Source organism: Podarcis muralis, chromosome W, assembly GCF_964188315.1.
Source record: "Podarcis muralis chromosome W, rPodMur119.hap1.1, whole genome shotgun sequence".
NCBI classification, from domain to species: Eukaryota; Metazoa; Chordata; class Lepidosauria; order Squamata; family Lacertidae; genus Podarcis; species Podarcis muralis.
The window spans coordinates 736,600-763,769 of record NC_135674.1 but is presented as its reverse complement, the minus strand read 5'-3'; the positions used below and the strand labels follow the sequence as shown (position 1 = coordinate 763,769).

General features: G+C 31.9%; 1 protein-coding gene across 1 annotated transcript in view; it reads left to right on the top strand.

Annotated features, from left to right (window-relative positions):
* The first annotated feature begins 496 nt into the window (after window positions 1–496).
* The window catches only part of LOC144326268 (spectrin alpha chain, non-erythrocytic 1-like), a 66,468-nt gene continuing 39,794 nt past the window's right edge, over window positions 497–27,170 (top strand). The window contains exons 1-7 of the mRNA XM_077922821.1: window positions 497–618; window positions 2,893–3,090; window positions 9,689–9,835; window positions 11,587–11,690; window positions 13,626–13,788; window positions 17,782–17,796; window positions 25,046–25,177. Coding sequence (XP_077778947.1) covers window positions 526–618; window positions 2,893–3,090; window positions 9,689–9,835; window positions 11,587–11,690; window positions 13,626–13,788; window positions 17,782–17,796; window positions 25,046–25,177 — 852 coding nt within the window. The 5' untranslated portion in view covers window positions 497–525. The remainder of the gene's footprint in view (window positions 619–2,892; window positions 3,091–9,688; window positions 9,836–11,586; window positions 11,691–13,625; window positions 13,789–17,781; window positions 17,797–25,045; window positions 25,178–27,170) is intronic.

Sequence of the window (27,170 nt, the reverse complement as noted above, 5' to 3'; positions counted from 1 at the left end):
AAAAGGAAGGAAGCAGAGAAGGAAGGAAGGAAGGAAGGAAGGAAGGAAGGAAGGAAGGAGGAAAAGGAAGGAAGGAAGGAGAATAGGAGCAAGGAAGATAGAAAAGGGAGGGGAGGAAGGTAAAATAGTAAAGAAAGAAAGAAATAAGGAAGTGGGAGGACAAAGGAAGGAAGCAGAGAAGGAAGGAAGGAAGGAAGGAAGGAAGGAAGGGTTGGAAACGTCAAAACGATCGTAAAATTGGCTTTTTTCAGGGAGGAGGCAAAAGATTGAGATTTTCTTTAGGGGAGCCGCCATTTCTAGGGATCTTCTATGGGGGATCCAGCGATCCACTCGGGATCTACCCATGGGATCTGCCTGGTAGAGATCTAGTCCCGCCCTCCCGTTGGTTGAATCCGGCGGGAAATGAACCAGGACCATTAAAAAATTCCGCCCCACTACTACTATTATTATTAATTATTATTATTAATTATTATTATTATTAATAATAATTATTATTATTATTCTGCCACTTTCCACAGGGATCTGATGTCTTGGATCAACGGGATCCGCGGACTCGTCTCCTCCGACGAATTAGCAAAGGACGTGACGGGGGCGGAGGCTTTGCTGGAGAGACACCAAGTACGTCATTAATAATCATCATTAATATTCTAATATTCTCAATATCTGGGGGGAGAGACTTTCTTTTCTTTCCGTTTTTTCACTTGCTTCTGGTCTGGTCAGGGGAATCTCCCAAGCTTTTTCTTATTATTTTATCTTTATTTTATTTTATTGGACTCATTTCTGGTCCCTTATTATTTTTAATATTATATTATATATTTTATTTTATTTTATTTTATTTATTGGACTCATTTCTGGTCCATCATCATCATCATCATTATTATTATTATTATTATTATTATTATTATTATTATTATTATTATATATTTTATTTTATTTTATCGGACTCATTTCTGGTCCATTATATTATTATTATTATTATTATTATTATTATCATATTATATATTTTATTTTATTTTATTTTATTGGACTCATTTCTGGTCCGTTATTATTATTATTATTATTATTATTATTATTATTATTATTTTATATTATATATTTTATTTTATTTTATTTTATTTATTGGACTCATTTCTGGTCCATTATTATTATTATTATTATATTATATATTTTATTTTATTTTATTTTATTTATTGGACTCATTTCTGGTCCATTATTATTATTATTATTATTATTATTATTATTATTATTATTATTATTATTATTATCATATTATATATTTTATTTTATTTTATTGGACTCATTTCTGGTCCGTTATTATTATTATTATTATTATTATTATTATTATTATTATTATTATTATATTATATATTTTATTTTATTTTATTTTATTTATTGGACTCATTTCTGGTCCGCTCACGGGAAACTTCTCCCGAGCTTTTATTTTATTTTATTTTATTTTATTATTTTATTTTATTTTATTTTATTTTATTTTATTTTATTTTATTTTATTTTATGCGACTCATTTCTTGTCCGCTCATGGGAAACTTCTCCTGAGCTATTATTATATTATATTATATTATATTATATTATATTATATTATATTATATTATATTATATTATATTATATTGGACTCATTTCTGGTCCGCTCACGGGAAACTTCTCCTGAACTATTATATTATATTATATTATATTATATTATATTATATTATATTATATTATAAATTGGACTCATTTCTGGTCCGCTCACGGGAAACTTCTCCTGAGCTATTAATTATATTATATTATATTATATTATATTATATTATATTATATTATATTATATTATATTATATTAATTATATTATATTATATTATATTAATTATATTTATTGGACTCATTTCTGGTCCACTCACAGGAAACTTCTCCTGAGCTATTAATTATTATATTATATTATATTATATTATTATATTATATTATTATATTATATTATATTATATTATATTATATTATATTATATTATATTATATTATTATATTATTATTATATTATATTGGACTCATTTCTGGTCCGCTCACGGGAAACTTCTCCTGAACTATTATATTATTATATTATATTATATTATATTATATTATATTATATTATATTATATTATATTATATTATTATTTATTGGACTCATTTCTGGTCCGCTCACGGGAAACTTCTCCTGAGCTATTATTTTATTTTATTTTATTTTATTTTATTTTATTTTATTTTATTTTATTTATTGGACTCATTCTGGTCCGCTCACGGGAAACGTCTCCCTTATATATTATATTATATTATATTATATTATATTATATTATATTATATTATATTATATTATATTATATTATATTATATTATATTATATTATATTATATTATATTATATTATATTATATTACATTTTATTTTATTTTATTCAATTTTATTCAATTTTAATTTCAATTTCAATTTCATTTCACTTTACTCCATAGGAGCACCGTAATTTTTTTAATTTTTAATTTCAAATTTCAAATTCTTTATTTTAAATTTTTTTTAATTTTATTTAAAAATTCAATTCAATTTTAATTTTAACTTAATTTCACTTTACCCACTAGGAGCACCGCCAATTAAATTTTCAAATTTCAAATTTCAAACTTTAAATTTCAAATTTTTAATTTTCAATTTTATTGAAATTTTCAATTTATTTTATTTTATTTTACCCCATAGGAGCACCGTAAATTTTTTACTTTCAAATTTCAAATTCTTTATTTCAATTTTCAATTTTTAATTTAATTTAAAATTCAATTTAATTTAATTTCAATTTAATTTCACTTTACCCCCTAGGAGCCCCGTATTTTTTTTAATTTTTAATTTTATTTCTAATTCAATTTCTCTCCCCCCCCCCAGGAGCACCGCACCGAAATCGACGCCCGTTCCGGAACCTTCCAGGCCTTCGAGCAATTCGGCCAGCTCCTATTGGCCCGCGGCCACTACGCCAGCCCGGAGATCCAGGAGAAGTTAGGGGTCCTCGACCAGCAGAGGGCGGACCTAGAGAAAGCCTGGGTCCAGCGCCGGATGATGCTGGACCAGTGCCTGGAGCTGCAGGTGATTGGTCGGTTCCGGAGGGCAGGGGGCGGGGCCTATTGCCCCGGAGGCGGGGCTATGCGAATGGGACTTCCCGAGGGGAGGAGCTTGCTATAGTATAGGGTAGGATAGTTATAGTATACTAGATATACTATATATAAGTTTTAGTATACTATATATAATGTATAGTATAGTATAGTATAGTATAGTATAGTATAGTATAGTATAGTATAGTATAGTATAGTTAATATAGTATAGTATATATAATTTATAGTATAGTATAGTATGTAAAATTTATAGTATACTATTTATAATTTATAGTATAGTATAGTATAGTATAGTATAGTATAGTATAGTATAGTATAGTATAGTATAGTATAGTATATATAATTTATAGTATAGTATATATACTATGTATAATTTATAGTATACTATTTATAATTTATAGTATAGTATAGTATGTAAAATTTATAGTATACTATTTATAATTTATAGTATAGTATAGTATAGTATAGTATAGTATAGTATAGTATAGTATAGTATAGTATAGATATAATTTATAGTATACTATTTATAATTTATAGTATAGTATAGTTATAGTATGCTATATATAAGTTTTAGTATACTATATATAATGTATAGTATAGTATAGTATAGTATAGTATAGTATATATACTATGTATAATTTATAGTATACTATTTATAATTCATAGTATAGTATAGTATAGTATAGTATAGTATAGTATAGTATAGTATAGTATAGTATAGTATAGATATAATTTATAGTATACTATTTATAATTTATAGTATAGTATAGTTATAGTATGCTATATATAGTATAGTATAGTATAGTATAGTATAGTATAGTATAGTATAGTATAGTATAGATATAATTTATAGTATACTATTTATAATTTATAGTATAGTATAGTTATAGTATGCTATATATAAGTTTTAGTATACTACATATAATGTATAGTATAGTATAGTATAGTATAGTATAGTATAGTATAGTATAGTATATATACTATGTATAATTTATAGTATACTATTTATAATTCATAGTATAGTATAGTATAGTATATATAATTCATAGTATAGTATAGTATACTTATACTATATCTACTATCTATAATTCATAGTATACTATATATAATTTAAAACATAGTATATAGTATATAGTATATAGTATATAGTATATTACGCCAGTCCGGAGATCCAGGAGAAGTTAGGGGTCCTCGACCAGCAGAGGGCGGACCTAGAGAAAGCCTGGGTCCAGCGCCGGATGATGCTGGACCAGTGCCTGGAGCTGCAGGTGATTGGTCGGTTCCGGGGGCAGGGGGCGGGGCTATGCGAATGGGACTTCCCGAGGGGAGGAGCTTGCTATAGTATAGGGTAGGATAGTTATAGTATACTAGATATACTATATATAAGTTTTAGTGTACTATATATAATGTATAGTATAGTATAGTATAGTATAGTATAGTATAGTATAGTATAGTAGATATACTATATATTTTAGTATACTATATATAATGTACAGTACAGTACAGTACAGTACAGTACAGTATAGTATAGTATAGTATAGTATAGTATAGTTAATATAGTATAGTATATATAATGTATAGTATAGTATAGTATAGTATATATAATTTATAGTATAGTATCGTATCGTATCGTATCGTATATATACTATGTATAATTTATAGTATAGTATAGTATAGTATAGTATAGTATAGTATAGTATAGTATAGTATAGTATAGTATATATACTATGTATAATTTATAGTATAGTATAGTATAGTATAATATAGTATAGTATAGTATATATACTATGTATAATTTATAGTATGCTATTTATAATTTATAGTATAGTATAGTTATAGTATACTATATATACTATATATACTATATATGTTTTAGTATACTATATATATAGAGAGAGAGAGAGAGAGAGAGAGAGAGAGAGAATGTATAATTTATAGTATACTATTTATAATTTATAGTATAGTATAGTTATAGTATATATACTATATATAAGTTTTAGTATACTATATATAATGTATAGTATAGTATAGTGCAGTGCAGTACAGTACAGTATAGTATATTATAATTTATAGTATACTATTTATAAATGTAGTATAGTATAGTTATAGTATAGTTATAGTATAGTTATAGTATACTATATATACTATATAAAAGTTTTAGTATACTATATATAATGTATAGTATAGTATAGTATAGTATAGTATAGTATAGTATAGTATAGTATAGTATAGTACAGTACAGTATAGTACAGTATAGTATAGTATAGTATAGTATATATACTATGTATAATTTATAGTATAGTATAGTATAGTATAGTATAGTATATATACTATGTATAATTTATAGTATACTATTTATAATTTATAGTATAGTATAGTATAGTTATAGTATACTATATATACTATATATACTATATATGTTTTAGTATACTCATATATATATATATATATATATATATATATATATATGCTTTCGTAGATTTTATATATATATACACACACACACACACACACACACACACACACACATATAGTATGTATAATTTATAGTATACTATTTATAATTTATAGTATAGTATAGTTATAGTATATATACTATATATAAGTTTTAGTATACTATATATAATGTATAGTATAGTATAGTATAGTATAGTATAGTATAGTATAGTATAGTATAGTATAGTATAGTATAGTATAGTATAGTGCAGTACAGTGCAGTACAGTACAGTACAGTATAGTATATTATAATTTATAGTATACTATTTATAAATGTAGTATAGTATATTTATAGTATAGTTATAGTATACTATATATACTATATATAAGTTTTAGTATACTATATATAATGTATAGTATAGTATAGTATAGTATAGTATAGTATAGTATAGTATAGATACTATGTATAATTTATAGTATAGTTATAGTATAGTTATAGTATACTATATATACTATATATACTGTATATAAGTTTTAGTATACTATATAATGTATAGTATAGTATAGTATAGTATAGTATAGTTATAGTATACTATATATACTATATATAAGTTTTAGTATACTAGATATAATGTATAGTATAGTATAGTATAGTTATAGTATACTATATATACTATATATAAGTTTTAGTATACTATATATAATGTATAGTATAGTATAGTATAGTATAGTATAGTATAGTATAGTATAGATCCTTTATAGTATACTATTTATAATAGTATTTCTAATGTCTAGTATATAGTATACTTCTAGTATGCTATATATGATTATAAACTATACTAAATATAATTTATAGTGTAGTATATAGTATACTTATAGCATACTATGTGTACAATATATATAGTATACGATATATAATTTATAGTATAGTATAGTATAGTATAGTATAGTATAGTATAGTATAGTATAGTATAGTATAGTATATAATTCATAGTATAGTATATACCCATTTCCTGTGCAGACAGGAAGTCCTCTGCTTCCGTGGGTCAAAGGGCGGAGTTCTATGGGTCCGGCTCCGCCCCCTCACCCCCCTTCTGCCCCCCACCTGCCCCACAACTCTTCCACCCGGAACCCAGAACCTGCTACCTGGACCCCATTTCCTGTGCAGACAGGAAGTCCTCGCTTCCGTGGGTCACAGGGCAGAGTCTTGGGGGTCCGACTCTACCCCCTCACCCCAGACCCCCACCGGAAGACCCACTTGTGGGTCAGAAGGGGATCCTACACAGGGGGGCACCACCCAGAACCCCCATTTCCTGTGCAGACAGGAAGTCCCCTTCTTCCATGGGTCAGGGGGCGGAGTCCAGGGGTCTAGCTCCACCCCCTGACCCCTAACCTGCCCTACAGCTCTTCCACTGGGACTGCGAGCAGGCGGAGAACTGGAGGGCACTACCCGGACCCCATTTCCTGTGCAGACAGGAAGTCCCGTTCTTCCATGGGTCACAGGGCGGAGTTCTGTGGGTCCAGCTCCGCCCGCTCACCCCTGCTTCCTAACCTCTGCCCCACACCTGCCCCACAGCTCTTCCACAGACCCACAGGGGGCACCATCCAGAACCTGCTACCCGGACCCCATTTCCTGTGCAGACAGGAAGTTCTCTCTTCCATGGGTCAGAGGGCGGAGTTCTGTGGGTCTGACTCCGCCCCCTCACCCACTTGGGGGTCTGGCATGGGGGGCACCACCCAGAACTCCCTGACAGAGCCCCATTTCTGGGGCAGCGGCTACGTCCTCTCTTCCATGGGTCACAGGGCGGAGTTCTATGGGTCCGGCTCCGCCCCCTCACCCCCTCTGCCCCCCACCTCTGCCCCACAGCTCTTCCACCGGGACTGCGAGCAGGCGGAGAACTGGAGGGCGCTACCCGGACCCCATTTCCTGTGCAGACAGGAAGTCCCATTCTTCCATGGGTCACAGGGCGGAGTTCTATGGGTCCGGCCCCGCCCCCTCACCCCCCCTGCCCCACAGCTCTTCCACAGACCCACAGGGGGCACCATCCAGAACCTGCTACCTGGACCCCATTTCCTGTGCAGACAGGAAGTCCTCGCTTCCGTGGGTCACAGGGCAGAGTCTGGGGGTCAGACTCTACCCCCTCACCCCAGACCCCCACCGGAAGACCCACTTGTGGGTCAGAAGGGGATCCTACACAGGGGGCACCACCCAGAACCCCCATTTCCTGTGCAGACAGGAAGTCCCCTTCTTCCATGGGTCAGGGGGCGGAGTCCAGGGGTCTAGCTCCACCCCCTGACCTCTAACCTGCCCTACAGCTCTTCCACTGGGACTGCGAGCAGGCGGAGAACTGGAGGGCACTACCCGGACCCCATTTCCTGTGCAGACAGGAAGTCCCGTTCTTCCATGGGTCACAGGGCGGAGTTCTGTGGGTCCGGCTCCGCCCCCTCACCCCTGCTTCCTAACCTCTGCCCCACACCTGCCCCACAGCTCTTCCACAGACCCACAGGGGGCACCATCCAGAACCTGCTACCCGGACCCCATTTCCTGTGCAGACAGGAAGTTCTCTCTTCCATGGGTCAGAGGGCGGAGTTCTGTGGGTCTGACTCCTCCCCCTCACCCACTTGGGGGTCTGGCATGGGGGGCACCACCCAGAACTCCCTGACAGAGCCCCATTTCTGGGGCAGCGGCTACGTCCTCTCTTCCATGGGTCACAGGGCGGAGTTCTATGGGTCCGGCTCCGCCCCCTCACCCCCTCTGCCCCCCACCTCTGCCCCACAGCTCTTCCACCGGGACTGCGAGCAGGCGGAGAACTGGAGGGCGCTACCCGGACCCCATTTCCTGTGCAGACAGGAAGTCCCCTTCTTCCATGGGTCAGGGGGCGGAGTTCTATGGGTCCGGCCCCGCCCCCTCACCTCTGCCCCACACCTGCCCCACAGCTCTTCCACAGACCCACAGGGGGCACCATCCAGAACCTGCTACCTGGACCCCATTTCCTGTGCAGACAGGAAGTCCTCGCTTCCGTGGGTCACAGGGCAGAGTCTTGGGGGTCCGACTCTACCCCCTCACCCCAGACCCCCACCGGAAGACCCACTTGTGGGTCAGAAGGGGATCCTACACAGGGGGCACCACCCAGGACCCCCATTTCCTGTGCAGACAGGAAGTCCCCTTCTTCCATGGGTCAGGGGGCGGAGTCCAGGGGTCTAGCTCCACCCCCTGACCTCTAACCTGCCCTACAGCTCTTCCACTGGGACTGCGAGCAGGCGGAGAACTGGAGGGCACTACCCGGACCCCATTTCCTGTGCAGACAGGAAGTCCCGTTCTTCCATGGGTCACAGGGCGGAGTTCTGTGGGTCCGGCTCCGCCCCCTCACCCCTGCTTCCTAACCTCTGCCCCACACCTGCCCCACAGCTCTTCCACAGACCCACAGGGGGCACCATCCAGAACCTGCTACCCGGACCCCATTTCCTGTGCAGACAGGAAGTTCTCTCTTCCATGGGTCAGAGGGCGGAGTTCTGTGGGTCTGACTCCGCCCCCTCACCCACTTGGGGGTCTGGCATGGGGGGCACCACCCAGAACTCCCTGACAGAGCCCCATTTCTGGGGCAGCGGCTACGTCCTCTCTTCCATGGGTCACAGGGCGGAGTTCTATGGGTCCGGCTCCGCCCCCTCACCCCCTCTGCCCCCCACCTCTGCCCCACAGCTCTTCCACCGGGACTGCGAGCAGGCGGAGAACTGGAGGGCGCTACCCGGACCCCATTTCCTGTGCAGACAGGAAGTCCCATTCTTCCATGGGTCACAGGGCGGAGTTCTATGGGTCCGGCTTCACCCCCAACCCCTCACCCCTGCCCCACAGCTCTTCCACCCACTACCCAGATCCCGTTTCCTGGGCAGACAGGAAGTCCCCTTCTTCCATGGGTCACAGGGCGGAGTTCTGTGGGTCCGGGTCCACCCCCCACCCCTGCCCCCCATCAGAAGACCCACTTGGGGGTCCGGCATGGAGGCGCCACCCAGAACCCACTACCCGGACCCCATTTCCTGTGCAGACAGGAAGTCCCCCTTCCGTGGGTCACAGGGCGGAGATCTATGGGTCCAGCTCCGCCCCCTCACCCCCTCTGCCCCCCACCTCTGCCCCACAGCTCTTCCACCGGGACTGTGAGCAGGCGGAGAACTGGATGGCGGCCCGGGAGGCCTTCCTCAACACGGAGGACAAAGGCGATTCGCTGGACAGCGTGGAAGCGCTGATCAAGAAACACGAGGATTTCGACAAGGCGATCAACGTCCAGGTGAGGCGGATCTAAATCCACTTTTCCTCGGGATCTATTGGATTTCTCGTTCCTTTGGATGGGCTTTTTTCTTTTCTTCTTCTATTTTCTTACTTTATTTTGTTATTCTATTCTATTTTTATTTTTTTATGTTATTCTATTCCATTCAATTTTTAAATTTAATTTAATTTAATTATTCTATTCTATTTTTAACTTTTTATATTTTTATTTTTAAATTTAATTTAATTTAATTCTTCTATTCTATTTTTAACTTTTTAGATTTTTTATGTTATTCTATTCCATTCAATTTTTAAATTTAATTTCATTTAATTATTCTATTCTATTCTATTTTTAATTTTTTAGATTTTTTATGTTATTCTATTCCATTCTATTTTTAAATTTAAATTAATGTAATTATTCTATTCTATTTTTTATTTTACTTTTTATTTTACTTTATTCTATTTTTTATTTTGCTTTTTTATTCTATTTTTTTAATTTAATTTAATTTAATTTATTATTCTATTCTATTTTTTCATTTCATTTTATTATTCTATTCTTTATTCTTTCTTTTATTTTATTCCATTTTTTATCTTATTTCTATTCTATTTTTTATCTTATTTTATTTTAATTTTTATCTTATTTTATTATTTTTGTTTTATTCTATTCTATTTTTATTCTATTCTATTTTTTATTTTTTTATTCTATTCTATTCTATTTTTTCATTTCATTTTATATTTTATTATATTATATTCTATTATTTTCTATTCCTCTATTCTATTCTATTCTATTTTTTATTTTTTATTCTATTCTATTATTTTTTATTCTATTTTTTTATTTTATTTTATTCTATTCTATTCTTTATTTTATTTCTTTATTCTATTTTATTCTATTCCATTTTTTCTTTTTGTTTTATTATTCTATTCTATTCTATTTTTTATTATTTTATTTTATTTTATTCTGTTTTATTCTATTCTATTCTATTCTATTCTATATTTTATTATTTTACTCTATTCTATTCTATTTTTATTCTATTCTATTCTATTCTATTCTATTCTTTTATTTTATTTTATTTTATTTTATTTTATTTTATTTTATTTTATTTTATTTTATTTTATTTTATTTTATTTTATTTATTAGACTCGTTTCTGGTCCGCTCACAGGAAACATCTCCCGAACTTTTTATTTTATTTTATTTTATTTTATTTATTTTATTCTGTTCTATTTTGTTCTATTGGACTCGTTCCTGGTCCACTCACGGGAAATTTAATTTAATTTAATTTAATTCATCGCCTTTCTTCTGGGCGATTTAATCTGAATTTTTCTTTCTTTCTTCAGTCCTTTGCTGATCAGCTCATAATTTAATTTAATTTAATTTTTAATTTAATTTAATTTAATTTTTAATTTAATTTAATTTTTAATTTTTAATTTAATTTTTAATTTTTAATTTAATTTTTAATTTAATTTAATTTTTAATTTAATTTAATTTTTAATTTAATTTAATTTTTAATTTAATTTAATGTTTTATTTAATTTAATATTTAATTTAATATTTAATTTAATTTTTAATTTAATTTAATTTTTAATTTAATTTAATGTTTTATTTAATTTAATATTTAATTTAATTTTTAATTTAATTTAATTTTTAATTTAATTTATCGCACAGAATTTAATCTGAATTAATCTGAATTTTTCTTTTCTTTTAATCTGAGTTTTAATTTTAATTTTCTTTTAATCTGAATTTTTCATTCTTTCTTTCTTCCTTTTTCCGTCCAGGAGGAAAAAATTGCAGCTCTCCAATCTTTCGCCGAACAGCTGATTTCGGCCGACCACTACGCCAAAGGAGTCGTCGCCAATCGGCGTAACGAAGTTCTGGACAGGTCAGTGAGTTCTGTGAGCAGGTTCCCTACAGAATATTAATATTAATATTAATATTAATATTAATATTAATATTAATGTTAATGTTAATGTTAATGTTAATATTATAAGATATATTATATTTATTACAATAATATATTATTATTCATATTAGAATTATATTTATAATAATATATTATTGTTGTTACATTTATTATGATATTATTAGTATTATTAATATTATTATATTATACATTAAAATTATTATGGTTGTTACATTTATTGAATTTATTATAATATATTATTATTAGTGTTGTAATATTATATTTATCATAATATATTAGTAGTAGTAGCAGTATAATTATTATTATATTTTTTATAATATACTAAATATATTGTTGTTACATTTATTATACTTATTATAATATATTAATAGTAGCAGTAGTAGTATTTATATTCATAATTATATTTATAATAATATATTATTGTTGTTGTTACATTTATTATGATATATTATTAGTAGTATTATTAATATTATTATATTTATTATATTGTACATTAAAATTATTGTTGTTGTTACATTGATTGAATTTATTATAATATATTATTATTAGTGTTGTAATATTATATTTATTATAATATATTAGTAGTAGCAGTAGTATTATTATTGTATTTTTTTTATAATATATTAAATAGATTGTTGGTACATATTAATAGTAGCAGTAGTAGTATTAATATCATTATTATATTATAATACATTTGTATTAGTATTAATATTATTATATTTATTATAATATATTAAGATATTATTGTTGTTGCTACATTTATTATATTTATTACAATATAGTAGTAGTATCATTATTATTATATGTTATTCTTATATTTATTATTATAATAAAAATACATTATTATTATTATTATTATTATTATTATTAGAAGTAGTAGTAGTACTAGTAATATTATTATATTTATTATATATTCTTATATATTATTATGAGTAGTAGTATTATTATATAGTATTCTTCTTATGTATTCTTATTCTTCTTATGTATTCTTATTCTTATATTCATTATAATATATTGTCTAATATATGAGGAATAATATATTCTTATTATGTATAATTCTGGCTGGGTTTTATTATCATTCTTATTCTTATTCTATTTATTCTTCTTATTCTTGTTATTCTTATTATTCTATTTATTCTTATTCTTATTATTAGAATAAGAATTATACATCATAAGAATAAAATACTATTCTTCATATATTATTATATCAAATATAAGAATTATACATAGTAATATATTATTCTTATTCTATTTATTATTCTAATTATTCTATTTATTCTTATTCTTATTCTTAGAATAAGAATTATACATCATAAGAATAAAATACTATTCTTCATGTATTATTATATCAAATATAAGAATATGAATTATACATAATAATATATTATTATTCTAATTATTCTAATTCTTATTATTAGAATAAGAATTCTACATAATAAGAATAACATATTATTCTTCCTATATTATTATATCAAATATAAGAATAAGAATTCTGCCTAATAATATATTATTATTCTTATTATTATTCTTATTATTATTAGAACAAGAATTATACATAGTAAGAATAAAATATTATTCTTCCTATCTTCCTGTAATAAGAATAAGAATTATACATAATAATATATTATTATTCTATTTTTTATTCTAATTATTCTATTTATTATTCTATTTATTATTATTATTATTATTATTATTATTATTAGAACAAGAATTATACATAGTAAGAATAAAATATTATTCTTCCTATCTTCCTGTAATAAGAATAAGAATTATACATAATAATATATTATTATTCTATTTTTATTCTAATTATTATTATTATTATTATTATTATTATTATTATTATATTTATTATATTTATTATTTCTTGTTGTTCTTCCTCCCGCCCCCCAGGTGGCGCCGCCTGAAGGCCCAGATGATTGAGAAGCGTTCCAAGCTCGGCGAATCCCAGACTCTTCAGCAGTTCAGCCGCGACGTCGACGAGATCGAGGCCTGGATCAGCGAGAAGCTGCAGACGGCCAGCGACGAGTCCTACAAGGATCCCACGAACATCCAGGTGAGGGATCCTGAGGCGGAGGGGTTATTAGGCGATTATTAGAGGATTATTAGGATGATTAGATGGTTGGATGGGAGGTTATTGTTGGATTATTAGAGGATTATTAGGATGATGAGAATCCTACAAGGATCCCACGAACATCCAGGTGAGGGATCCGGAGACGGAGGGGTTATTAGGCGATTATTAGAGGGTTATTAGGATGATTAGATGGTTGGGTGGGAGGTTATTGTTGGATTATTAGAGGATTATTAGAGGATTATTAGGATGATGAGAATCCTACAAGGATCCCACTAACATCCAGGTGAGGGATCCTGAGAAGGAGGGGTTATTAGGCAATTATTAGAGGGTTATTAGGATGATTAGATGGTTGGATGGGAGGTTATTGTTGGATTATTAGAGGATTATTAGGATGATGAGAATCCTACAAGGATCCCAGCCACATCCAGGTGAGGGATCCTGAGAAGGAGGGATCATTAGGCGATTATTAGAGGGTTATTAGGATGATTAGATAGTTGGATGGGAGGTTATTGTTGAATTATTAGAGGATTATTAGGATTATGAGAATCCTACAAGGATCCCACCAATATCCAGATGAGAGATCCTGAGACGGAGGGGTTATTAGGCGATTATTAGAGGGTTATTAGGATGATTAGATGGTTGGATGGGAGGTTAGTGTTGGATTATTAGAGGATTATTAGAGGATTATTAGGATGATGAGAATCCTACAAGGATCCCACCAATATCCAGATGAGAGATCCTGAGACGGAGGGATTATTAGGCGATTATTAGAGGGTTATTAGGATGATTAGATGGTTGGATGGGAGGTTATTGTTGGATTATTAGAGGATTATTAGAGGATTATTAGGATGATGAGAATCCTACAAGGATCCCACTAACATCCAGGTGAGGGATCCTGAGAAGGAGGGATTATTAGATCATTATTAGACGAATATTAGGATGATTAGATGGTTGTATGTTGGAATATTGTTAGATTATTAGAGGATTATTAGAGGATTATTAGGATGATGAGAATCTTACGAGGATCCCACCAACATCCAGGTGAGGGATCCTGAGAAGGAGGGATTATTAGATCATTATTAGACGAATATCAGGATGATTAGATGGTTGTATGTTGGAATATTGTTAGATTATTAGAGGATTATTAGAGGATTATTAGGATGATGAGAATCTTACGAGGATCCCACCAACATCCAGGTGAGGGATCCTGAGAAGGAGGGATCATTAGAAGGTTATTAGGCAGTTATTAGATGATTATTAGACAATTATTAGAAAATTAATGGAGGATTATTAGAGGATTATTAGAGGGTGATTAGATGATTAGATTGCAATATCCTACAAGGATCCCACCAACATCCAGATGACGGATCCTGAGAAGGAGGGATCATTAGAAGGTTATTAGGCAGTTATTAGATGATTATTAGACAATTATTAGAAAATTAATAGAGGATTATTAGAGGATTATTAGAGGATGATTAGATGATTAGATTGCAATATCCTACAAGGATCCCACCAACATCCAGATGACGGATCCTGAGAAGGAGGGATCATTAGAAGGTTATTAGGCAGTTATTAGATGATTATTAGACAATTATTAGAAAATTAATAGAGGATTATTAGAGGATTATTAGAGGGTGATTAGATGATTAGATTGCAATATCCTACAAGGATCCCACCAACATCCAGATGACGGATCCTGAGAAGGAGGGATCATTAGAGGGTTATTAGGCAGTTATTAGATGATCATTAGACAATTATTAGAGGATTCTTAGAGGATTCTTAGAGGATTATTAGAGGATGATTAGATGATTAGATTGCAATATCCTACAAGGATCCCACCAACATCCAGGTGACGGATCCTGAGAAGGAGGGATCATTAGAGGGTTATTAGGCAGTTATTAGGGTGATTAGATTGTTATTTATTAGGTTATTGTTCGATTATTAGACGATTATTAGGATTAGGGATCCAGGTGATCACATGGAGAACAGGATCCAATCATGAGGGATTATTAGAGGATTATTAGGCCGTTACGTTAGGTTATTGTTAGATTATTAGGTGATTATTAGGATGATTAAAGGATTATTAGGATGATTAGAATCCTACAAGGATCCCACCAACATCCAGGTGATCACATGGAGAACAGGATCCAATAAGGAGGGATTATTAGAGGGTTATTAGGCCGTTATGTTAAGTTATTGTTAGATTATTGGGATTATTGGGCGATTATTAGGCGATTATTAGGATGATTAGATGGTTGTATGTTGGATTATTGTTAGATTATTAGAGGATTATTAGACACTTACTAGGGTGATTAAATGAAATGCAGACTGGATATCCCCTGGACTGGATCCTTTTGGACCAGATCCCACTGGACCAGAACCCCCTGGACTGGATCCTTCCAGACCGGATCCCTGGGACCAGATCCCCTGGACCGGATCCTTCAGTGCCAGATCCCTCTGGACCAGAATCCCCGCTACTGGGTCCCCGGGACCAGATGCCCCGGAACTGGATCCCTCAGGACCGGATCTCCCTGCTCTCTCCTCCCTTGGGTGACCCACACGGATCGGCCCAGAGGGCAGAGAACCAGCCGCCGTGGGGAGATCCACCAGGGCGGCCCGATCCCGACTCCCCTAAGGGAATTTCCCCGGGATCCCTCCCCCGCCAGATCCCTCTCCTGCTGGATCCCTCCCCGCCGGATCCCTCCCCCGCCGGATCCCTCTCCTGCCAGATCCTTTCACCTCTGGATCCCTCTCCCGCCCGATCCCTTTCCGCTCCCGGCCAACCAGAAAGCGGGCTCCGTTTCTCCCCATCCCCACCAGATCCCTTTCCCACCAGATCCCTTTCCAGCCGTATCCCTCCCCCGCCAGATCCCTTTCCGCTCCCGGCCAACCAGAAAGCGGGCTCCTTTTCTCCCCGTTCCCAACGGATCCCTTTCCTGCCAGATCCCTCTCCCGCCAGATCCCTCTCCGCTCTCGGCCAACCAGAAAGCAGCGTCCTTTTCTTCCCATTCCTACTGGATCCCTTTCCTGCCAGATCCCTTTCCTGCCGCATCACTCTCCCTCGGATCCCTCTCCGCTCCCGGTCAACCAGAAAGCGGGCTCCGTTTCTCCCCATTCCACCAGATCCCTTTACTGCCGGATCCCTTCCCCGCCGGATCCCTTTCCTGCCGCAGCTCTCCCCCAGATCCCCTTCCGCTCCCGACCAACCAGAAACGGGCTCCGTTTTTACCCATTCCCACCGGATCCCTTTCCCGCCAGATCCCTTTCCTGCCGCATCACTCTCCCCCGGATCCCTCTCCGCTCCCGGCCAACCAGAAAGTGGGCTCCATTTCTCCCCATTCCTGCTGGATCCGTTTCTCCCCATTCCCACCGGATCCCTTTCCCGCCAGATCCCTTTCCCGCCATATCCCTCTCCTGCCAAATCCCTTCCCGCCGGATCCCTCTCCGCCAGATCCCTTCCCGCTCCCGGCCAACCAGAAAGCGGGCTCTGTTTCTCCCCATTCCACCAGATCCCTCTCCCGCTGGATCCCTTCCCGCTCCCGGCCAACCAGAAAGTGGGCTCTGTTTCTCCCCATTCCACCAGATCCCTCGCCCGCCGGATCCCTTCCCCGCCGTATCCCTCTCCTGCCAGATCCCTTCCCCGCCGTATCCCTCTCCTGCCAGATCCCTTCCCCGCCGGATCCCTCTCCTGCCAGATCCATTCCCTGCCGTATCCCTCTCCTGCCAGATCCCTTCCCCGCTGTATCCCTCTCCTGCCAGATCCCTTCCCCGCCGTATCCCTCTCCTGCCAGATCCCTTCCCCGCCGGATCCCTTCCCCGCCGGATCCCTCTCCCCCCGGATCCCTTCCTGCTCCCGGCCAACCGGAAAGCGGCCTCCGTTTTTCTCCCCCCCCCCAGATTGACAGGCACCGGATCCCGATCACCGGATCCTGATCTCTCTCTCTCTTCTTTTCTTCTTTCCCTCTCTCTTCCCAGCTTTCCAAACTCCTGGTAAGTCTCTCCGTTTTTTGTGGCTTTTGGCCTTTCCAATGCTTTTCCTCTTCTTTTCTTCTTCTTTCTTCTTCTCTTCTTCTTTTTATTTATTCTTTCATTCTTCTTCTTCTTTTCTTCTTTCTTCTTCTTTTCTTCTTCTTTCTTCTTTTATTCTTCTTTTTATTTATTCTTTCATTCTTATTCTTCTTTTCTTCTTCTTTCTTCTTCTTTTCTTCTTCTTTCTTCTTTTCTTCTTCTTTTTATTTATTCTTTCATTCTTCTTCTTCTTTTCTTCTTCTTTCTTCTTCTTCTTTTCTTCTTCTTTCTTCTTCTTTTCTTCTTCTTTTTATTTATTCTTTCATTCTTCTTCTTTTCTTCTTCTTTATTCTTCTTTTCTTCTTCTGTTTATTTATTCTTTCATTCTTATTCTTCTTTTCTTCTTCTTTATTCTTCTTTTCTTCTTCTTTCTTCTTCTTTTCTTCTTCTTTTTATTTATTCTTTCATTCTTCTTCTTCTTTTCTTCTTCTTTCTTCTTCTTTTCTTCTTTTTATTTATTCTTTCATTCTTATTCTTCTTTTCTTCTTCTTTCTTCTTCTTTTCTTCTTATTTTTATTTATTCTTTCATTCTTATTCTTCTTTTCTTCTTCTTTCTTCTTCTTTTCTTCTTCTTTTTATTTATTCTTTCATTCTTATTCTTCTTTTCTTCTTCTTTCTTCTTCTTTTCTTCTTCTTTTTATTTATTCTTTCATTCTTCTTCTTCTTTTCTTCTTCTTTCTTCTTCTTTTCTTCTTCTTTTTATTTATTCTTTCATTCTTATTCTTCTTTTCTTCTTCTTTCTTCTTCTTTTCTTATTCTTTTTATTTATTCTTTCATTCTTATTCTTCTTTTCTTCTTCTTTCTTCTTCTTTTCTTCTTCTTTTTATTTATTCTTTCATTCTTATTCTTCTTTTCTTCTTCTTTCTTCTTCTTTTCTTCTTCTTTTTATTTATTCTTTCATTCTTATTCTTCTTTTCTTCTTTATTCTTCTTTTCTTCTTCTTTTTATTTATTCTTTCATTCTTATTCTTCTTTTCTTCTTCTTTATTCTTCTTTTCTTCTTCTTTTTATTCTTTCATTCTTATTCTTCTTTTCTTCTTCTTTATTCTTCTTTTATTCTTCTTTTATTCTTCCTTTTATTTATTCTTTCATTCTTATTCTTCTTTTCTTCTTCTTTATTCTTCTTTTATTCTTCTTTTCTTCTTCTTTTTATTTATTCTTTCATTCTTATTCTTCTTTTCTTCTTCTTTATTCTTCTTTTATTCTTCTTTCTTCTTTTATTCTTCCTTTTATTTATTCTTTCATTCTTATTCTTCTTTTATTCTGATTCTGATTTATTCTTTCTTCTTTTCTTCTTCTTTTTATTCATTCTTTTATTCTGATTTATTCTGATTCTCTTTTCTTCTGTTCTTCTTCTTTCTTCTTCTTTTCTTCTTATAATTTATTCTTTTCTTCTTATTCTTATTTTATTCTGATTTATTCTGATTCTGATTTATTCTTTCTTCTTTTCTTCTTCTTTTATTCCTCTTTATTATTTTATTCTTATTTTTATTTATTCTTTTATTCTTATTCCTATTATTCTTATTTATTCTGATTTATTCTTTATTCTTTTCTTCTTCTTTTCTTCTTTTTTCTTCTTCTTTTCTTCTTCTTTTTATTCTTTCATTCTTATTCTTCTTTTCTTCTTCTTTATTCTTCTTTTCTTCTTCTTTCTTCTTTTATTCTTCTTTTTATTTATTCTTTCATTCTTATTCTTCTTTTATTCTGATTCTGATTTATTCTTTCTTCTTTTATTCTTCTTTTTATTCATTCTTTTATTCTGATTTATTCTGATTCTCTTTCTTCTTATTTCTTCTTCTTTTCTTCTTATAATTTATTCTTTTCTTCTTCTTCTTCTTTTATTCTGATTTATTCTGATTCTGATTTATTCTTTCTTCTTTTCTTCTTCTTTTATTCCTCTTTATTATTTTATTCTTATTTTTATTTATTCTTTTATTCTTATTCCTATTATTCTTATTTATTCTTATTTATTCTTTATTCTTGTCTTCTTCTTTTCTTCTTCTTTCTTCTTCTTTTCTTCTTCTTATCATTTATTCTTTCCTTCTTAATCTTATTTTCTTCTTATTTATTCTTTTCTTCTTATTTTGATTTTATTCTTTTCTTCTTATTTTGATTTTATTCTGATTTCTTCTTTCTTCTTTTCTTCTTATTCTTCTTTTCTTCTTATTTATTCTTATTTATTCTTTTCTTCTTATTCTTATTTATTCTTTTATTCTTATTCTTATTTATTATTCTTATTCTTATTTATTCTTTTCGTCTTATTTTTATTTATTCTTTTCTTCTTCTTTTCTTCTTCTTATTCCTTTATTCCTATCCTTTTTATAATTTATTCTTTTCTTCTTATTCTTCTTTTCTTCTTCTTTATTCTTTTCTTCTTATTCTTATTTATTCTTTTCTTCTTCTTTTCTTCTTCTTATTCCTTTATTCTTATTCTTTTTATAATTTATTCTTTTCTTATTTTATTCTTATTTGTTCTTTTATTCTTACTTTTATTTATTCTTTTATTCTTATTCTTATTATTCTTATTTATTTTCTTCTTCTTTTCTTTTTATTTCTTATTCCTTTATTCTTATTCTTTTTATAATTTATTCTTTTATTCTTATTCTTATTTATTCTTTTATTCTTATTCTTATTATTTTTATTCTGATTCTGATTTATTCTTTATTCTTTTATTCTTTTCTTCTTCTTCTTCTTCTTTATTATTTATTCTTAATATTTTTATTCCTTTATTCTTCTTATTATTTCCGATTCTTTTTTTCTTATTGATCATTTATTCTTTTATTCTTCTTCTTATTTTATTCTTATTTATTCTTATTTTTATTTATTCTTATTTTTATTTATTCTTATTTTTATTTATTCTTATTTTCTTATTCTTATTATTTTTATTCTGATTTATTCTGATTCTGATTTATTCTTTCTTCTTTTCTTCTTCTTTTCTTCTTCTTTATTCTTTTATTCTTATTTCTTATTCCTTTATTCTTATTCTTTTTATAATTTATTCTTTTATTCTTATTTTTATTTTATTCTTTTATTTTTATTCTTATTATTTTTATTCTTATTTATTCTGATTCTGATTTCTTCTTTCTTCTTTTCTTCTTCTTTTATTCTTACTTCTTATTCCTTTATTCTTCTTCTTATTTTATTCTTATTTATTCTTTTATTCTTATTTCCGATTCTTTTAATCCCATTTATCACTTATTATTTTATTCTTATTCTTATTTTATTCTTATTTATTCTTATTCTTATTTATTCTTTTATTCTTATTCTTATTATTTTTATTCTGATTTATTCTGATTCTGATTTATTCTTTATTCTTTTCTTCTTCTTTTAATCTTATTATTCTTATTTATTATTTATTCTTAATATTTTTATTCCTTTATTCTTCTTATTTCTGATTCTTTTATTCTTATTCTTATTTATCATTTATTCCTTTCTTCTTCTTCTTCTTTTATTCTTCTTTATTCTTTTATTCTTATTCTTATTTATTCTTTTCTTCTTATTCTTATTATTTTTATTCTGATTTATTCTGATTCTGATTTATTCTTTCTTCTTCTTCTTTTAATCTTATTATTCTTCTTTATTATTTATTCTTATTCTTTTTGATTCTTTTCTTCTTTGATTCTTATATATTATTTTATTCTTCTTCTTATTATTTCCGATTCTATTATTCTTATTGATCATTTATTCTTTTATTCTTCTTCTTAATTTATTCTTATTTATTCTTTTATTCTTACTTTTATTTATTCTTTTCTTCTTATTCTTCTTATTCTTATTCTTATTTATTCTTTTCTTCTTATTTTTATTTATTCTTTTCTTCTTCTTTTCTTCTTATTTCTTATTCCTTTATTCCTATCCTTTTTATAATTTATTCTTTTCTTCTTATTCTTATTTTATTCTTATTTATTCTTTTACTCTTTTTATTTATTCTTTTATTCTTATTATTTTTATTCTGATTTATTCTTTATTCTTTTCTTCTTCTTTTAATCTTATTATTCTTATTTATTATTTATTCTTAATATTTTTATTCCTTTATTCTTCTTATTATTTCCGATTCTTCTATTCTTATTTATCATTTATTCTTTTATTCTTCTTCTTATTTTATTCTTATTTATTCTTTTATTCTTTTTATTCTTTTTTTCTTATTATTTTTATTCTGATTTATTCTGATTCTGATTTATTCTTTCTTCTTTTCTTCTTCTTTTAATCTTATTATTCTTATTTATTATTTATTCTTATTTTGGATTCTTTTATTCTTCTTCTTATTTTATTCTTATTTATTCTGATTCTGATTTATTTTTTATTCTTTTATTCTTCTTTTATTCCTCTTTATTATTTTATTCTTATTTATCATTTATTCTTTTATTCTTTTTATTTATTCTTTTATTCTTATTCTTATTATTTTTATTCTGATTCTGATTTATTCTTTATTCTTTTCTTCTTCTTTTAATCTTATTATTCTTATTTATTATTTATTCTTATTATTTTTTATTCTTTTATTCTTCTTATTATTATTTCCGATTCTTTTATTCTTATTTATCATTTATTCTTATTCTTATTCTTTTTATTCTGATTTATTCTGATTCTGATTAAGAATAAAGAATAAATCAGAATCAGAATAAATCAGAATAAAAATAATAAGAATAAGAATAATACTTTATTCTTTTCTTCTTCTTCTTCTTTATTATTTATTCTTATTCTTTTTGATTCTTTTCTTCTTTGATTCTTATATATTATTTTATTCTTATTATTCTTATTATTTCCGATTCTTTTAGTCTTATTTATCACTTATTTTATTCTCATTATTTCCAATTCTTTTATTCTTATTTATCACTTATTATTTTATTCTTCTTCTTATTTCCGATTCCTTTATTCTTATTCTTATTTATTTTGTCTTTTATTATTCTTATTCTTATTATCATTATCATTTATTTATTCTTTTATTCTTATTCTTATTTCTTATTCTTTCATTCTTATTCTTTTTATAATTTATTCTTTCATTCTTATTTTATTCTTCTTTATTCTTTTATTCTTATTTTTATTTATTCTTTTATTCTTATTTCTTATTCTTTCATTCTTTTTATAATTTATTCTTTCATTCTTATTTTATTCTTCTTTATTCTTTTATTCTTATTTTTATTTATTCTTCTATTCTTATTTCTTATTCTTTCATTCTTTTTATAATTTATTCTTTCATTCTTATTTTATTCTTCTTTATTCTTTCATTCTTATTTTTATTTATTCTTTTATTCTTATTTCTTATTCTTTCATTCTTTTTATAATTTATTCTTTCATTCTTATTTTATTATTCTTTATTCTTTTATTCTTATTTTTATTTATTCTTCTATTCTTATTTCTTATTCTTTCATTCTTTTTATAATTTATTCTTTCATTCTTATTTTATTCTTCTTTATTCTTTCATTCTTATTTTTATTTATTCTTTTATTCTTATTTCTTATTCTTTCATTCTTTTTATAATTTATTCTTTCATTCTTATTTTATTCTTCTTTATTCTTTCATTCTTATTTTTATTTATTCTTTTCTTCTTCTTATTTTTATTCTGATTTATCCTGATTCTGATTTATTCTTTCTTCTTTTCTTCTTCTTCTTTTAATCTTACTATTCTTATTTATTATTTTTTGATTCTTTTCTTCTTTGATTCTTATATATTATTTTATTCTTCTTCTTCTTATTAGTTCCGATTCTTTTAATCCCATTTATCACTTATTATTTTATTCTTATTCTTATTTATTCTTTTATTCTTCTTCTTATTTATTCTTTTTTTCTTCTTCTTCTTATTTTTATTCTTATTTATTCTGATTCTGATTTATTCTTTATTCTTTTCTTCTTCTTCTTATTTATTATTTATTCTTATTATTTTTTATTCTTCTTTGATTCTTACATTTATTATTATTATTATTATTATTATTATTATTATTATTATTATTATTATTTCCGATTCTTTGATTCTTATTCATCACTTATTATTTTATTCTTCTTCTTATTTCCGATTCTTTGATTCTTATTTATTTATCCTTTTATTTTTATTATTTCCGATTCTTTGATTCTTATTTATCATTTATTCTTATTTATCATTTCTTATTTCATTCTTTTTCTTATTATTACCGATTCTTTGATTCTTATCATTTTATTTTTATTCTTATTATTACCGATTCTTTTCTTCTTATTTCTTATTTCCTATTTTATTCTGATTATTTCCAATTCTTTTACTCTTATTCTTCTTATTTCAGATTCTTTTATTCTAATTTATTTAGCCTTTTCTTCTTATTCTTCCTTATTATTTTCCTCTCATTTATTCTTTCTTCTTTTATTCTTGTTTATCACTTATTATTTTATTCTTCTTCTTCTTCTTTCCGATTCTTTTATAATTATTTATCATTTATTTTTTTACTATTATTTTTATAATTTCCCATTCTTTTGTTCTTATTCTTTTCTCATTTCCCCCATTCGCTCGCTCGTCCGTCTCTCTCGTTTTTCGTTTTTCACCCGTCTCGTTGAATGACATCATCGCCGTCCGTGTTTGGTTTTTAATTGTTTCGTTTTTAATTAACATTTATAGATAAGAGATGTATAAATACGTTAACCTATTTGTCTATTTATTGACCTATTCCTTCATTAAGTCATTTACTTTTAGACTTATTTATTTATTAACCTGTTTCTTTATTAACCTGTGTTTATTAACCTTTTTATTTCTTTATTAACCTGTTTTTATTCATCTATTAACCTACTTATTTATTAACCTGTTTTTATTAATTAATCTATTAATCTACTTATTTATTAACCTTATTTATTAACTTATTTATTAACCTGTTTTTATTAATTATTTATTAATAATAAATAATTATTTATCTTATTTATTAACCTTACTTATTAACTTATTTATTACCCTTTTTATTAATTAATCTATTAACCTACCTATTTGTTAACCTGTTTATTAACCTATGTTGGTTTATTAACCTTTTATTTCTTTATCAACCTGTTTTTATTAATTAATCTATTAACCTACTTAATGTTATCCTGTGTATTATTTATCAACTTATTTATTTACTTTTTATTTATTGACCCATTTATTATATTATATATATATATTATATTATATTACTATTGTTAATAATAATATTTTGCCCAATGCGCCATTTTTTTCGTATTTCCAGAGCAAGCACCAGAAACACCAGGCCTTCGAAGCCGAACTCCAGGCCAACGCCGACCGGATCCGGGGCGTCATCGACGTCGGCAACTCCCTCATCGAGCGCGGGGCCTGCGCCGGGAGCGAGGACGCCGTCAAGGTGGGTCGGTTTGCGCGGCGAAGCCTGTCGTGTGACCAGTCATATAAAAGCCCACGGCATTCGGGAGAGAATGGTAGTTCCTGATTGGGCGTAGCTGCTTCCTGGGCGGAGCTAGGCTAATTTCCTGAATATCCTATAGTGGACAGACCTGTCATATGACCTGTCCTATAAAAGCCCACGTCGTTCTGAAGAGATTGACACTTCCTGTTTGGACGTATCTGCTTCCTGGGCGGAGCTTTTGAGGTTTTTGTGTAGTCCGGCCTATCCAATCCACTCATCCTAGCTTCTGCTACTGTTTGTGAATTACCTAAAGTGGACTAGCCTGTCATGTGACCTGTCATATGAAAGCCCTCGTCATTCTGAAGAGAATGGCGTCTCCTGATTGGACATATCTGCTTCCTGGGCGGAGCTTTTGAGGTTTTTTGTGTCGCCAGGCCTGTCTGCTCCTGCAATTTCCTTCTAGGTTTCCCCAATTTCCTAAAGCCTGTCATGTGACCTGTCATATAAAAGCCCATGTCTACTTCCTGGGCGGAGCTTTTGAGGTTTTTGTGTGGCTCGGCCTATAGGCTCCTTCTCGTCCTGTTTCTGAATTTCCGAAAGCGGACAAGCCTGTCATATGACCTGTCCTATAAAAGCCCACGTCGTTCAGAAGACATTGACACTTCCTGTTTGGACGTATCCGCTTCCTGGGCGGAGCTTTTCAGGTTTTTGTGTAGTCCGGCCTAGCCAATCCACTCATCCTAGCTTCTGCTACTGTTTGTGAATTACCTAAAGCGGAAAAGCCTGTCATGTGACCTGTCATAGAAAAGCCCTCGTCGTTCCGAAGAGAATGGCGTCTCCTGATTGGACGTATCTACTTCTTGAGCGGAGCTTTTGAGGTTTTTGTGTAGCTCGGCCTACTAGTGTTCCTGAATTTCCTAAAGTGGACAAGCCTGTCAAGTGACCTGTCATATAAAAGCCCACGGTGTTCCAAAGAGAATGGCGTCTCCTGATTGGATGTAGCTCCTTCCTGGGCAGAGCTTTTGAGGTTTTTGTGTAGCCAGGCCTGTCTGCTCCTGCAATTTCCTTCTCCTAGGTTTCCCCAATTTCCTAAAGCCTGTCATGTGACCTGTCATATAGAAGCCCATGTCCTTCTGAAAATATTGGTACTTCCTGTTTGGATGTATCTACTTCCTGGGAGGAGCTTTTGAGGTTTTTTTGTAGCTCGGCCTATAGGCTCCTTCTCGTCCTGTTTCTGAATTTCCGAAAGTGGAGAAGCCTGTCATGTGACCTGTCATATGAAAGCCGGCGGAGTTCCGAAGAGAATGGCGCTTCCTGTTTGGACATATCCGCTTCCTGGGCGGAGCTTTTGAGGTTTTTGTGTAGTCCGGCCTAGCCAATCCACTCATTCTAGCTTCTGCTACTGTTTGTGAATTACCTAAAATGGACAAGCCTGTCATGTGACCTGTCATATGAAAGCCCTCGTCATTTTGAAGAGAATGGCATCTCCTGATTGGACGTATCTGCTTCTTGGGCGGAGCTTTTGAGGTTTTTGTGTAGCTCGGCCTACTAGTGTTCCTGAATTTCCTAAAGTGGACAAGCCTGTCAAGTGACCTGTCATATAAAAGCCCATGGCGTTCCAAAGAGAATGGCGTCTCCTGATTGGATGTATCTGCTTCCTGGGTGGAGCTTTTGAGGTTTTTGTTAGCTAGGCCTGTCTGCTCCCATTCATCTTCATTCAAGATTCTACTAGTGTTCCCAAATTTCCTAAAGTGGACAAGCCTGTCATGTGACCTGTCATATGAAAGCCCTCGTCATTCCGAAGAGAAGGGCACTTCCTGTTTGGATGTTTCTCCTTCCTGGGCGGAGCTTTGTAGCTCAGCCAGGCCAGTTGGCTCCCATTCACCCAGGGTGGCAAATTTCCTTCCACTAGCAATAATACTTTCAGTGGTTTGGGAACAGCCATAGGGAAGAACTTCTTCCAAGAAATGTTAGGTGCAAGATTTTCAGAAAC